This window comes from Stegodyphus dumicola, chromosome 6, assembly GCF_044657685.1.
Source record: "Stegodyphus dumicola isolate Sdum_Otavi_A_Nest chromosome 6, ASM4465768v1".
In the NCBI taxonomy this organism is placed as follows: Eukaryota; Metazoa; Arthropoda; class Arachnida; order Araneae; family Eresidae; genus Stegodyphus; species Stegodyphus dumicola.
In genome coordinates this window covers 113,870,020-113,886,784 of record NC_140773.1, presented here as the reverse complement: position 1 = coordinate 113,886,784, position 16,765 = coordinate 113,870,020, and the positions used below count along the sequence as shown (strand labels likewise).

The 16,765-nt window shown below is 31.2% G+C and overlaps 1 protein-coding gene across 4 annotated transcripts in view; it reads right to left on the bottom strand.

The window, feature by feature from the left end:
- Positions 1–448: 448 nt before the first annotated feature.
- The window catches only part of LOC118188290 (uncharacterized), a 104,110-nt gene continuing 87,793 nt past the window's right edge, over positions 449–16,765 (bottom strand). For all 4 annotated transcript variants that reach the window (XM_035358704.2, XM_085818841.1, XM_035358702.2 and 1 more), the window contains exons 20-24: positions 14,723–14,778; positions 10,792–10,901; positions 8,028–8,083; positions 4,410–4,445; positions 449–1,989 (exon numbers count right to left, since the gene is read on the bottom strand). In XM_035358704.2, the coding sequence (XP_035214595.1) occupies positions 775–1,989; positions 4,410–4,445; positions 8,028–8,083; positions 10,792–10,901; positions 14,723–14,778 (1,473 nt within the window). In that variant the 3' untranslated portion in view covers positions 449–774. The remainder of the gene's footprint in view (positions 1,990–4,409; positions 4,446–8,027; positions 8,084–10,791; positions 10,902–14,722; positions 14,779–16,765) is intronic.

Here is a 16,765-nt window from a genome sequence, read left to right as displayed (position 1 = left end):
AAATAAACGTATAGACCTGTGACAAAGTGCAAATGTGGAGCATGAAATTGAAAAGAAAAATTCTCAAGTTAATAGCTCTTAATTTATGTTTTAAATGTGCTTGTACATAAAACAGTCATGAGTCAGCTTTAAAATCAAAAGAGTTTTTAAAATGATTTAAATACTTAAAATTACTATTCATAGCACAGTTAGAATAAACTACAAATTAATATTCTGGATTCCGATGCAAAGAATTAAAATAATTCCATCCATGTGCCCAAGTGGTGTAAGAATCAGCATATCCAGCTAGTATTTCGAAAGCGTGGGGTAGATTTTTCAAGATTCATAATAACAAAACTTCACGACTTCATGCTATGAATTGAAATATTTGTCGTTTTCATCCTCGTTTTAGTTTTGATGTTTCTCACGAGAAAGTTTAGTTAAACCTTTTAAGATTACAGCATTAACGCATTATGACAGAATGAAATAAAACTAAAAATGCACAATAATAGTATTTGTACTTTTTACTTTATTTTAAGATTACTGTAATTAAAATGTCGACGTTAGACATCAGTTATATCACAACGGCAAAAACAAGTGTTCCTCTTCCTATCTGAGGCTTCATGTAACTTTCCCTTGTGTGCATTCTGGATTTACTCATCATTTACTTTTGACAACAGCATTTCATTGTGCGCTTCCTATTCCATTTCTCTTTGGGCTTTAGGGTTTAATTCTACCTTCAACAACGAATATAGCAGACACAAATTTTCCATATCCTTGTTCATTCATTGCGTTTTAGCTGGAATCTGAGTCTTCATCGTTATCTCCGTCAGATTCCCAGTTCCAGCTATTTCTTCTCGAATTAGAATCATCTGAGAAGCAGCTACTTATGGAGCCCATCTTAAGGAAGTTGATACCATCTCCTGATTCAAAAGCATTTAAAGTCATTTCATCAAGGGTAGAATAAAAGTTTTTGACTGCTAAAGAGTTTGAAGGTTTATTATTACCTTCTTGGTCTAACCCATCGAATGAAAAATTAACTGCATTTTGCCTTCTTGTAAGTTTCTGTTCCACAGAATTGTTGTTATAGACAGAATCTTGTCCTATATATTTCGCCACTGAAGACGGGTTGCCATATTTAGACATTGAAGATTCTGATGTAGGACGCTGCTGATTGCTGAAACTAGGTTCTTCAGTGATATCTTCAATGTCTTCCTCAGGTTCTTCCGGAATGGTATGAACAGAAAGATCTACTGGATCGTTTAAAAACAACTCGTCGCTAAAATTAGTTGTTAGCGATATTCGTTCAGTATTGCTGAACATAAGGCTGTGATCTATCATAGTTTCACTTGAAAAACTGTAATCCAAGGAAGGATTTATGCTCAAAACATTTTGAGAAAATATTCTCAAACTACCTTCAGACTGGTTGCCATTCGTTTCCAAACAATGTCTGTCTTCAGAAATATCTGAATTTGTGAAAGCGGGAGATTGTTTCTGCGTGTGACTTATATGGAACTTTTGCGAAAATTCGTTATCTTGAGAGGACAGAGAAGACTGTCTTTGGCAAGATTTAGAATTCTGTGCCTTCTCAAAAGACACATTGGAGATTTTAGAAGTTTTGATGAAATTGTCATCTTTGAAAACATATTTTTGAACAGATTCCAAATCGTTTTCGGTGTTAAGTGATCCAGCTTCTGAAGCTGGTCTTGTAATTTTAACATCAGGTACAATTCGCCGTTCAGAATTCATAGTCTCATTTGCAGAATTATCTGAAGTATCTCTCGTCACATTTCTTCCTTCGTCTTGAGAAAACTGCTTTACAACTTTGTTATTAGGTCGCAGATGCTTAACTGAACTAATATCTGATTCATCTGCTGGCATTTCTTCTTGAATTCTTGACGGGTTTGGGCAATGGACGGAGACAAGTAGTTGCTCTAGTTCTTGTATCCGCCTCTTTGAATCTTCTACTTCTTTCTCCTTTTCACACAATCTTGCTTGGAGAACTTCACACTTTGAAAAATATTAAAACAATTTAGTAAATTATCTCAACAGAAAATAAACTATTCAGAAATAAGAAAAGTATGCTTAGAATATGCAACTTAACAATAAAATATTGTTTGTTCTATTTTGGGGTTAATATAAGATCAGTGAATAAATTAAAGAGACACAACATTATATTAAATTCGTACATAACTCAATTTTCATGCCTAGTATTATTTCAAAATTGCTGAGTAGAAATGAAATGTCATGAGCTGATTCCATATAAGACTGAAGGGAAAACTAACAATAGACTTAAGTCCGGAATTAACATTATTTTTAACAAAAGAGAAGTTTTAGTATGTTTGAATCTTCTTTGAAAACTAGACTAGAAGATACAGTTTCGAATGGTATAGAGGAAAACAAGAAATAATTTTCATGTAGCGCAAATATATATATTGTTCTGAATTGATATGTTCTGAAATTTTAGCTTGGAATGTCGTTTCTGTGGGAACATTATCTTCCTTAAACAAAATTTGTTGATATAACTGTAGGTTCTGGTTTTCGTATAAATGCGTTGCAGCAAGATTTGCAGAATTTAGTCAGTGTATATAAAACATTTTTATCATAGGATGTCATTCATAGATAACGCCTTTAAAGGGAGTGCGTGATTTGGCATATTCAGTGGAGAAATTGGCTAATATATTGTCGAAAGACTATTGTAAAATATGTATATTATATAATTCTAAAAATAAACATTTGATATGTATACGACTAAGGTTTTTTTTAATATTTTTGGCATCTTTTTATTTAATCTCTTATTTTTTTAACTTTTAAAATTCAATCAAATATTTTGCTTGCCATCGTATCGAACTGCATTACTCTGTATATCAATAAGGCAGAATTTCTCTTAGGTTAATAATGGTAGAAAAGCAGAAGAGAAATAAATAATAATTTTAAAATAAAACAGAAAAATTTTAACATTTTTAAGCTATTTAATTTTTAGCATCATATCATAATTTCTTTAAAAATTCGTATGGTACTTAAAACTTTATAACATTACTTCTCTGAAAGTTTAACTGTAAATCCTTGAAACAGCGTATACAACTTATTGCTTAAATGTCAGGGATTAATTTCTAAAGTTAGAAGTGCCGGAGCCCTTCGGAAGACCGTTAGGAAAAAGGAACAAGAATTAATAAATAAATAAAATAACTAAAAGGAAAAAATTCTGAAAGGTTTCAGATTTTTAATTGCGTCCAAAGGGCAGTTTTTTTAACATCCTGTCTGTTACCTTTATTTATTAAATATCACGTTCTTCGCACTTAAACCATAAAATTCAGTTCAGCAATATCACAAAATAGTTTTAAACTGAGCATATCCTTTAGAATTTTTGATACAGAGTCTCCCGCGCTGGAGATAAAAATGTTTTTTCTCTACAACGTTGCCATTGCTCGCTTTGAAATTCGTGAGTTTGTTAATCAAAAATTCGTTCAAGTTTTACAAAATATGAAATCGATAATAAAACAAATTCCAAATTTCAAATTTGGGCTTCCACATGCCCATATTCGCAGTAGGATTAAGTCATTCAAAATTCGATGGCTTTATGTACCGTTATTTTATCACAATGCGAGAAATATACATACATTTATGCAGATTTTCCATTATTTAATTTCTTCAAATATAATGCAGGAGTCTAACATTTGGTGACAACAGTTTGAAAAGTGAAACGGACATTTATAGTGAACCAACGCAAAATCTCAAAACGAAGGCAGTAGTCCTTCAGGGACAAAGCTCTTTGGACTAATAAAATAAATAATAATTAAAAATTAAATAATTAATTATTAAAATAATTAAATCATTACTAAAAAATTAAATAATTAAAACTTAATAGCATGTAAAGAGATAAAATTAAATAAGCGATTTTTAATATAATTTGGTTACTAAAAATAAAATGTTTGAGATCAGGTTTCAACAGAAATTGTTTTCTAATTACATAAAACGAGTGTCGGAACCCTCTTATTTAGAGCTCCGGTGCGCTCTGGCAAAAATTATGATTTGTCCTAAAAACTAAGAAGTACCGGAACGGAGCCCACAAGTGTCTCGAAAATAAAACATCAGATAAGATACACCATAACAGATACGATAATAAATAACAAGTCAGTATCAGTTATGTAAAGATATATAGCGTCAGATGCGGTAAATTAATAAAGCACTCTAACTTTTTCTAGCTTTTATACTACTCGATATACTTTTATAGCTTTTATACAAGTCTAAAGATACTTTTAGACGTACGGCCAATCTAAAATTAGAAGTTTAAGGTAATTTTCGCATTTTTATATCGGTCATGTTAATATTAATAATTATATACATATGATGTAAATGAAAAACTCCATTTACGTCATAGTGAAGGGTAAAAAGTTTGAAATATAAAAGGATGAAAATAACTTTCTTACTCTAGCTATAAGTTGCCATACTGTTCTCCCTGGAACCTGAAAATAAAATAAAATTGATTATAATGAAAATGGCAAAACTCTCAAATATTTCATAGCAAAAGTTTACATTTTTAAGGAGTAATTAAATTACAGTTTAGTGATAGCGCATTAAGAATTAAAAAATCTAAGAAGTTTAAAGTCTTTTTTTTATGTTAACATAGATATTACGAAGATTGCTATTTATACTTCTGGCCTAATAACGAAAAAACAAATGTTTATGATCGAAATTCGTTTTATTCTTTTTCAAAATATTTCCATGAAGATCAATACACTTTTGCCATGCGTTTGAACCAATTTTTGAAGCACTTTTTTCCACTCCGATGAAGGTAACTCCAATCTATAGGTTTTGAATACATCAACCGCTTCTTCGGGTGTCGTTAATCACTGACCACGTAATTTATTTTTAATGTCCAGGAATAAAAAAATGTTATTGGGTGCCAAATCAGGACTTTGAGGCGAATGAATCATCAATTCGACGTTTTGGCCTATCAAAAATTCCTTTGCTTAAGCCGATGCGCGAAAGCTAGCATTGTCATGATGAATAACGATTCGCCTCTTCATCTGCTTTTTTTTCGAATTTCTCCTATGACTTCTGGCAAACAAACGGTCGTGTACCATTTGGAATTGACCGTCCTGCGTTGCTCTAACGCAATTGTCTCCACGTGATAGGTAATGACGAAATATTAGGCAACCATTTGCTTCGATGTGCTTCTTCCGCGAACAACTTTTGTTGGATTTGGCTTCTCTTGGAAGACCCGTACAGTCAACTGCTGTTTTGTTTCGGGCTCACGTGAATAGATCTATTATTCGTCATCTGTGTTGATGTTATACACAGCCTTTGATGCATCTTGAACGTATTTTTGCAACATTTCCTTGCACCAATTAACATGAGTCTTCTTTTGAGCGTTTGTTAGATTATGCGGTATCCAGCTCGAACAAATCTTTTTTACGGCCGATGTTCATGTAACATCTTATTGATGTATATTATACTAATGCCCAAAGATACCTCAATCTCACGGTATGCCACATGATGACTTTGCTTTATCAGTTCAGGCAGAACATCAATATTTTCTGGTTCAACATCCGATTTTGGACGACCTTTACGGAATTCATCCTGGAGCGAACGTCGACGACGATTGAATTCGTTATACCAGTTTTCTACAGTACTGTGAGATGGTACTTTGTCGCTGTATGAAGAATTAAGTTCATCGAAGCACTCTTGTCTTGATATCCATGTCGAATGTTATGAAAAATAATCGCACGAAAATGTTGAGGGATCAGTTTCATTTTTTGCCCTAGGTAAGTTCTTCAATTTACTGTTTACAAGACAAATTATGCTAAAATGGCGAAACGTTCAGAAGACGTTAAGGTTAAAAACATGAAACTTTGGATTCGAATCGTCTGCAGTCGCCTAGCAACACTTCAAAATTTCTGTCAATAAAGTCACCAATAAAATTAATTGCGACAACATACCTATATTTGCGTACATTTTTCAAAGTATTCATGATAATGTCATTTTCATTCACATTCAATATATGCTGATTACAAATATTATAAATTTCCCAAAATTAAAGAAATTTCTGGAGAAAGTATGTTCATATAACTACATATTTTGACGAAAAAAATCAGAAGTGTGAATAGACTTCTGTTTCATAATTCTTCCGTAAATAGCTGCTTTCTATTTAAATGGGTAAATCAGTTCAGTGGATAAATTTACGAATACTACATAGCGTTTGATGTTCTTTGGTAGAATAAACTGGTAACCAAACTCCTAACACAGTTGAAACGAGTTATCCTTCGCCTGAAAATAGTGACAAAGACTTAAGAAGATTACAAAATAACTTTTTTATTAAATTAGAACTTTGAACATAAATTGCACATCTGGTGCTTACAGATCAACCAGCACTTGTTCCGATGTAAATTAAAGTAACAGTTAAATTCAAATTTAAAACTTTGTAGCCAAAGGCTACACAGTTGGATTAATTTGAAGTTGCTCAAAACTTCTCACAGACGTAACAGTTTAAAATATAAACAAAATTAAATAATACAGTCTTTGTAGAGCTATCAGAAACCAAGTAACGTGGTCTTGAAAGGCAGAAACATGCTCTGACTTGGAATCCAAAACCCTCAATTTAAATATTATGAAACCTTGTTTAACCATTATAAAACCATTAAATATTATTAAACCTGATTTATATTCTTGTAGGGAAACGGAAAAAAATGACAATAAAGATTTGAATCATGATAACTGGTTAAATAACATAATGGAACGTTACAAATATTTTGAAGCATAATATTCGTACTGTTTCATAAACAGTTAATAACAAAATTAATCTGTATATGGGGCATGTATTATTGTGGAAATCACGTAGATTATTGTAAATTATAATTGTTGTATAAATAATTGATTTCCATTATTGTTATTGTATAATAATGGAAATAATTATTATTGTGTAAACCTGTCTGCCATACATGAAAAATCATGTATGGCAGAGGTGCATGATCTGAGACCTTGGAATGTTATTAGACACAGACCTTTGAATGCTTCTAGACAGCGGTACTGCACATCTGTATACAAGACTTGGAAGACCAAGCCCCCTGGTTTATATCTAAATTTGTATATCGAGATACACACAGCTCGAGACGAACTTGGCAATAACCGTATAGTCTGCCGCTCTCGAACGGACCACCGCATAAACGATCGTTCTAGTCAATATGAAAGCAGATAATTCCCCCCCCCCGATCAGTAGCTCGCCACGAACAGACACCGCGAGAGACTAGCCGTAGGAATAGGATAAACTAACTCAAATCTTTCATTCTGCATCAAGATGTACGGAGGAATGGTATTTGAGAACCTGAAACTCATGGGTCATCAACTTCTTACAAGGATTTACAAATCAACAGTTTCGACAATACAATTACAATGGTCCATGTATTAATTCGCTAATCATCATATTCTCGGCTAGGAAGCCAATATAGAGACAGAAACTTATTTAATACACTTTAAAAAAACTGAGTTAAAACTGCGAAACAAAGAAAACAGGAAATTTGGACAAATAGGTTCATAAAAAATAAGTGTTACTACATTAGCAGTATCTAGAAAGCAAGCATTTAATGAGTTAGTAATGCTTTAGAAAACACCGTCAAATAATATCAATATTAAATAAGTAAAATAATAAAACGTTTAATTATCAAAAACATATAAAAATGAAGGAAAAAATTCATGATTAGTCATGATATGAAAGAAAATGTTTGTGAATTCCGTTTTAAGGCGATATGTAGGAGTAACATGAAAAATGTAAATTACCGTTATATTTCAAAAAGGTGATGCTACTTATATTTTATCATATTTAATGATCGTTTAAAATAAACTTAAATCTTCAAGTCACGTTTTAAAGGAGAATAAACACGCTTAAACAACATTTCATTAACAATTGTGTTGTTTTCCTTACAGCATTTTTTAGAAAATTACCTGCGTTACTTATTACACGTAGTGCCACACGAAGCATTTTGAATAAATTAGCAAATTTTCAAAGAGCAATAATAAAAATTTTGCTAGGAAATAAAACATATGCTCACTTTATTGGCGTTTTTCAATTCTTCGATCATGGCTTTTATTTCTGATACATCATGACCTGCAAAAGTAAGACATATTAAATAATTCGTGGTTTAGGCCTCACACTATGAAATATAACAATTTATTAAATTTTCTAAAACTTATTTCTAATTAAACAAAAGCTACATATATATTATATCACATTAATGAAAGGAACGTATCTTCTTTGTAACAGACTTAAACGTTTTGAAAGGAGATGTGTTAAGCAGTGATTAAGACTCGTAAACAATACTACGTATACTAGAAGAAGACTTTATTTTAACAGCAGAAACTATGAAAAGACAAAATTAAACGTACAGATAACTGTTAATACAAAGATTATTGATTAATTAGAACTATATAAATACCAGCTAATATTGCTCAAATATCGAAATGCAGGTGTTTTTAAGGATTCTTAAATCCTTAAAATTTAAAATTATATCACATATCCCCACCCAATACATACACATTTCCATTTAATTTGCCTGCTTCTGAATTTAGTACGATATTTATGACAGCTTAGTTGACGTTTTAGGATGAGAATAATAGGAAACTCTAGCACCTAAAATACAATAAAAGAAATACTCTAAATGTATAATCTTAAACGAAATAGAAGATGAATTTATAAACTATATTTTCCTCTTTTCGCGTAATATGCTTTATTATTTAATATCGTTTCTTCCTTAATTCGAACTAGATGTGAAATTTATATCCTACATCAATTGCCTATTCAAGACGGAAACATTTAGTTGGGTCCTATATTACTCTAATGATTTCAAAAGGGAAATTTATCGCATTATTATAATTATAATTTTAAAAATTTAAAAAGTATGTTATTTTCATGCTTAGATCAACAAAATTAAACATATTCTAAATCAAGTGTCGGGAATCTTTTTTGGCTGCAGGTCAAAATCAGCCAAGATCCGTGTATTAAGAAGACGTTTCGCGTCAGTGGTGTTTTTAATTTCAAACAATTTTTTACTTTCCTATATGAAGTAAAGGAAATATTGCAATCGCGAAAACTTTCAGGTATTATATTTCAACGAAAATATCCATTTCAGCCTCTCTAGAAACCATTTGAAGGATGTTTTTGTGTGATATCTGTACGTACAAGCTGATTAAATGACTATTTTTGCCAAAAAGGATTGTAAATTGGATTTAAAATGCATTCAGAAGAGAATTTTTTCTTGAAGTATGTATACATCTCCCATAACTCAAGAACGAGTATTCGTGGAGCGTTGAAATTTTGTATATGGGACTGCTATAACATGTAATTGTGCACCTTCCTTTTTCGTTGCAGTCAGATGAACCAATCGCATGTATATATATATATATATATATATATACATGCGATATATATATATATATATATATACCCACTCTGTTACCCGGCTCGGTGAGCTTAGTTTTTTTTCATTCTTATATGTTTGTAAATTGTGCATTTCTTGCTTTAAAACTGATAAAATTATGTGTTTTTTATGTTACGATTAAGGTTTTTATGCCTTTAGTTAATCTGCATGCAATAGCTGTAGAATTATCAACAATTTAAAAGTTTAAGCAGCGAGTTAAGCCTAACAAACCGCCATTTGTTTACAGTCGAAACTCAGTAGAAAAGTGATGAATTAAATCAGTCTCTGCACCTTCAGTATCTTTTTGTCGAGTGGAATCAAAAATAAACTTTCAGTTTTGTGCACCGTAAAATCTGCTTTCTTGCCCGCTGACATAATTGCTCGTTTTTGCGTAGAAACTAATTTTAATAGTAAGAATTGTTTTAAATTGTTAGTATTGGGTTGTTTACTTATTTCTGTAAGCCTCGGGGCATACCTCATACAACACGAAGAGTTTCGCATTTACTTTCTAAAAAAAAATTCGGCTGTGAAGATCATACTTCAAGGAGAATGTAAAGTAATTTCTTCCTCCTTCCCATGTCCCTATGGGATGTAACTGGAAGCACGTCGCAGGCACGGTATTCGAATCCCGATGACGGCATTGTACATTTTTTCACGTCACTTGCACCAAAATAAATCTAATGGCTCTACAAATCAGGATTTCTCATACTAGTGATCATAAATATACTGTATTTACTCGCTCATTTCCCCCTTTTTTTACTAATTTTATCGTACGAAAATTAAAAGAGGAAAATTATGCTAATAATTTAATTTCCAGTGGATGCGTCTAAAGTAAATGAAAAGTATTCATGAATAACTACCGGTAATTATCACAATATTGTTTATTTAAAAGAGACCACCATTTTAATAAAAACACATACTAGTATTAACCTTACAGTATCTAATAAGATATCTTCATTTTTATTTCCCTATACGTCGAGTCACGCTCGCTCTAATTGTTGTCCACTGCTACTCCCTAAGGCTCTAATCAAAACTGCTGCTGGAAGTGTTATCTACTGCAATTTGCAGGATCATTACCATTGTAACCATTGTCCAAGTCTTTGTTAAAGTTCAGTCTGTCCTATCTCGTGCAATAATTTTCAGAACCATCAGCAGCATTAACATATCTTCGTTTTCTTATCTCAAAATTCACCAAGCAAATCAGTTAGTAAGACAAAAACAACATTACGTGGAAGAATCTATTCTAAAATTTAGGAAAGTTCGCTTTCTGAACGCCTTAAGGAAAGGTGAGATTACGTGAATATTAAAAAAATTTTCAAAACCTTGAGCTGAAAATTGAGAGGGGGAAACGCGAGTAGAAATGGTATTTACTTATTTAAATTAAATAAAAGCCGCTTACCTCTGTTTTCTTCTTTAGCTATTCCGCTATCCAGTGAAGAATAATCTTGTGAACTTCGAAGCAACGTATCCACGCTGAATGCTCTTTGGGCTTGTAAATTTGTTTTCATTCTAAAATAAAATTTAAAAAAATAATAAATAAAAAACCTGTAATCAGGAAATAGAAATTTAATCAGCTATAAGAAACAAATTTGCCTTAAAATAACCTTGCTATTAATAATTCTACCTATGCGTTACAGAACAGCTATATTAGTGTAAAAATCGAATTAATGTTACCGTGCTTGTAAACTGAAAATGCAAAGAAATAACTTACTTCTTAAAATATAAATTTGTGCCCCTTTATCTAGTAACAATTTCTGTACCGTGAGTACATCTTAATAAAAATGTTGGTGTTAAGAAAGCGGTGTGTGTAACATATTAAAATTAAATACACATTTATATAAAATGAAAGCAAGTTATAGAACCATCGCCAGAAAGTAACTAAACAGAAAGTAACTGACATCTGCCGTATGGCACCACATAGTAACTAACAGCTAGAAAGTAACTGACATACGGCCGTCTAGCCAGAGAGCAACTGATATATGGCCGTCTAGCCAGAGAGCCACTGACATCTGCCGTATGTCACCATTGCAACTTGACGCTTTCGGTCGTAACACATGTGGGGGGTTACAAGTATGAACAAGCGATAACACTCTGATTTTATAATATACATGGACTTATTTTTAACTTTCGAATCTTTCTACAGCAACGGCCAAGACGTTCAAGTGATACTGAATGACCATTTTATGCGTATTTTAATATTATATATCCTGAAAAGAAATGAATGAATTTGCATCAATTTGGAAACTAACAGTGATAATAGTTCGGCAATTTAGAAAATAAATTTAATTCCTGGAGTGATCTAAACAATGACAGTAGAGTTATAATTCAGCCCAGATAAAAAAAAGATTGTTACTAGTGAAATATTCAAATGACGAGGAAAGCGAAATAGAAAGAGAAAATGTTGGTAAGTCTGATAAAGACTGCATTTTAATAGATGACCATGAAGATGAACAATGATCTAAACGTTTTCCATTGAAAATCCACAAACTGAAATTCTAAAAATGTTCATATGCCGTTTTGTTAATTTTTTTTTTTTTGACGAAAGTTTTATTAAAAATTGTCACTCAAACAGATTTATTATACTAATAAAAATTAGAAGCAATGATTCATACAGATCATTCTCATGAAATTTGCAAAATATAGTATACGAGTGAATGGGCATTCCTTTTGAGTAGCTCTGAATAATGGTGTAATCTTTCTCACAAGTATAGAAAGCTACATGTCTAAGAATTTTACATGCGGGTTTCCATTTTTTTCTTCTGATGAATCTGATCTAAGAACAGCGCATTTTGCGAATATTTTTCTTGCGAAATAATTTCACTGATGACCTTTCACGTAAGCACCAATCCATTTTATTGACAAAATGCAACATACTAACTTTCGAGAAGGAGTAAATGTATTATATTTAATTTCTTTGATTTAATGATGTACACTTCACATTTCAGGTATTCAAAAATGGTCGAAAAGAATATTCGGCTTTATTCATAGCGAATTTAATTTTTTTTTAAAAATACTGTGATATGGGCAATAGGCATTATGCACTGTCATTTTCAGTATACCAAATTCTGTAGGTAGAAAGGTGCTCACTTCCCCCTCCAAAAAATAACTTGTTAGCTGATATCTAACACAGAGTGTGTATCAGCTAACAAGTTATTTTTTGGAGGTAAATTAACGTGTAAAATGTATTGAGCATTTTTAAATACTCGATCTGTTTTTTTTTTTTTTTTTTTTTTTTTTTTTACCATAAGTCTACATTACGATTTTCATGACAAAGGAGTTTTTCATAAAATTTCCAGGAGTATTGATTTCCATTCCTCTTCGACTACTTTCCAGAGTCTCTCAATCGTGGTGAGTTAGAAAAACCTCTTTTTAAGAGACCGGACGCACAATAGACCATATACGAAACGTCAGAGGACTTCTTAGAAATACATTGAAAAGGTGTATATGTAATATATGTTATCAGTCTCTATTGTTTTGAGGAATATAATGGTACTTTTCGAAGTATGACTTGTCGTTCTGTCTTGATGAAATTACATTCTTTGGAAGTCATTGGGATAAAGATATGGAATTTCTTCTGTAAATATCGGAAGTGAAACTCTCTTTTTATCGTAAGTCGAGTTGATAATTATATTTTTTCCGATTCCTTTTTATTTTTAATTTCCCATTGTAAGAAACTACTGCTATAATCCTAAACCCTCTTATTGAAACTTCATTTTCATTAATGGTGCCAGGTCTGTACATTTTGTTCCTTCATTTCTCATAATAAATAGACCTTTTTTGCTGCAGTCATTTAGATAAACTAATGCTTCATCAAAGGTCACAGTGTATTTCTATTTATCTCCTGTTTTCATACAGAGTTCTACAAATTGCTCCTCGTTGAGCCACGTGCTTCGGTAAAAGCTGGTGGATATTATATGTTTAACTTGTTTTAAATTGTAGATTTTGGTTTATTATTTTATTTATTGTTACTACAAATGTATTTGAAGACTTTACATTTCTGCACTGCCGGATTTTCTCTTGTTACCAACGATTTAACTTTAGAAACATTAGAAACAATACATGTTTTATAAATATTAATCTGTAGTCTTCTTTGCATGTTGAAGTAATAGCTGACGAATTTCCCTTTCCGATTAATGTTTGCTTATTTTATACTTCGAAATTTTAAGATCATGCATTTCACAACGTTTTGGAATTACGAAATAAGAATATTTCTCTTTGGAAAGAGCAAAAACATATCCTTCACTCCACAGCTTGTTTACATATGACATTTCAAAAGAAAATTAAATTTAAATGTAGTAGAGTTCATTTCTCATATCAAATAAAAAGCTATTGCCATAAATCTTTATTGTGAAAACTTTTTTAATTCTTTACCGAAATCGTTCTTAAAATGTGTCAACATCCCACCGCCTCAATAATGTGACATCACATCGTTAAGTTAACAATTAAATGCTACATATTGAGAAAATCGACTGAATGTCATAAGATAAAACATACTTTACGATTATACTAGATATTATTAAATATCATACAATCGCGGTTATGTCTTGTCTTGCTGACAGCTGTGTCTCTGTGTGTGTTATTTTTAATTGATCAATAATATAAGTTAAGAAAATTCGGTTTTAATAATGAAGTTAAAAATGAACAGAATATTACTACCCCAAAGGGACAATTTGCCGAAAAGGGCTATTAATTTTGTTTTGGCATTTTGCGTCGTCCGTTATCATGAATTTCACAACGAGGTAACAAAAGGTAATGAATTTATATATTTGCGTTTTCCTTTTCAAATTGGTGCCACCAAATATTAAAACCCTGCATTATATTTAAAGAAATTGAATAATGAAGAATCTGCAAAAATGTATGTATGTTTCTTGCATTATAAAAAAAACAACGGCACCTAGAGACATCAAATTCTTGAATAACGTAATCCTTCACTCGACTATGGGCGTGTGGAAGCCCAAATTCCCAAAAGTCTAAATTAAGAATTTGGAGTTTGTTTTATTATCGATTTCATATTTTGTAAGACTTTAATAAATTTTTGATTAATAAACTAAACGATTTCAAAACGAGCAATGGCAACACTGTACAGAAAAAAAAAAAAAAAAATTATCTCCAGCGCGCAAGACTGTCTATCCAGAAATTGTAAAGATGTGCTCTTTTTAAATATTTTCTGATACTACTGTTGGATTCAATTTTATTGTTTAAGTGTAAAGAACATGATATTTAATAAATAAAAATAACACACAAAACGTTAAAAAACGCCCCTTTTGGGCGTAATATAAAATCTTCAGATTTATTTTTAATTGAATAATTTCAAAGTAATGGAGAATTACCTTCTCTTAGCTTGTGCTTCTAAAATGGACTTAGCTTCAGGGTATTCAACTAAAGCCTAAAACATGAAATGGAATATTTTATCTTTTACCAATATAAGAAATTTTTAAAACTTTTAACAGTACATAAAGATTTCTGCAAGAACATTTTCCTAAATTAATTTCATGAATCTTAAAAGCAAAACATTTAAGTATTTCAAGAAATATTAATTATTTCCTTGAATAACGTTTTTATGAACCATAAAATTATTTTATTAAATTATCATTCTCCATTTCAAAATAGGATGGGCATTTTAGAATAAAATAATAAAAAAAATTCTCTGTCGGACAGGCATGATTTTTCAGAAGTATTCCTTGGCTTTATAAATTCCTGATAAGTGGATGGTGATTAGATTAACTGACGAAAAATTAATCAAATTAAAAACTTGTTGATCAATTAGATTTGAAGTTTGCATTCTTTCCATGATTCGCTCTTTTTTAAAAAACCAGTGCTTGAATACGTTAATTTATAAAGTCTTGTATGCTTGGCTACCATAAAATGTATTGGTTGTTTGGTGAATCATCACCAAGTCCTTAAATGCTAAAACCCAGAAGAAGGGTGTACAGAACTCGCGCTTACAAAAGCTAAAACTTTTGGCTTGATTCAAAAGGTAATGAATAACTGAAAGTAAGTTAAATACAGCCTAACGGCTTCACAGGTTAAATATTTCCAATGCTGGCTCTAACTGCAAAGTCTGCGTAAACAAACTTAATAGTAAGAATAGCTCAACGCTATAGAATTCTAATCTTTGGAGAATCAAAGCGTAGCCTTCAAGCAGGCATAATTTGAATAACGCGCACTACTCAATTTACATTGTGGTAAGAAAGTGTGAATTGAAAGTAAGAACGACAGGAAAGCTGCTTAAAGTAACTGTTAAGTAAATTAAATAAATTCTCACAAATTCTTTTAAAATACGTTTCACATAGACGGGGAGATTAAAAATTTTTAAATCGTTTACATTTCTAAGTTAATGGCGAATACAATTTTCAATCTCCAATGTGACTAAGTTTAAATGATGTAATTCCAGTGTTTCCAAAGTTTTGAGAAAAAGGTTAAAATGCAGTTCTACGTGCTTAAATTATGCTCAGTATGCTGTTACGATGACAATAATTTAAAGGTAATAATCGTCACTGAATGTAAAAGAAATTAAATAAATATCCACTTTTGCACTACATTTTATTTCTTATGTTTACTAGTGATTCCAAGAAAAATGACAAACGCATAAAGAAAGCTCGAGAAATTTTTTGAGTTCTATGCATGGACCAATAATGAAGAATAAATTTACCTTTCAGCATTTCCTACGTGATAATTAATTAAATGCATTTTATACTGCACACGCAAGCCGTTTAATTTATAAGCATATATGTAGAAATCCTGTTGAAGCAATATTGGATTGTTCTCCATGTCACAAGCACACAGTCTCCATTTGTTACAAACTAGTATAAATTCTCGTAAAGATTTCAAAAATGTATAAGCATAAAAATGGGGTATAAAAGGAAAATAAACTCATAAGTTTACTAATTATATTGTATATTTACTGATTATTGTATGTTTACTGATTATTGTACACACAGTAAGTTTATTGATTATTGTATGACTCCTTGATCTAGAAAAGAAAGAAAGAGCTGAAATATTTTCATGCAAAACAAATTCCTACTGGGGGGGGGGGAATCTTTTTCCTTGCAAGCTACATTCTGCAACACTGTAATTGTATTTCTTTGATTTTTATAATTTTTTTTAATCTCTACAGACTTTGAACTACCAAATGTTAAGCATGCGAAGGTAAAATCAGAAAAAAACGGAAAAGAAAAGTTTTGATAAACACCAAATTGCAATAAAATTAGAAAATCTGCTTTTGCATGAAAGAAAATAAACATTATGTACAAAAATTAAAACAATATTTTTTAATTTTCGTAAACTATACGATTTTTAATTACAGTTTACATGTACAGATTCAACGGACTGGTTCTGTAACTCTGAAATTCAGTTATTTAGAACAGTTTGTA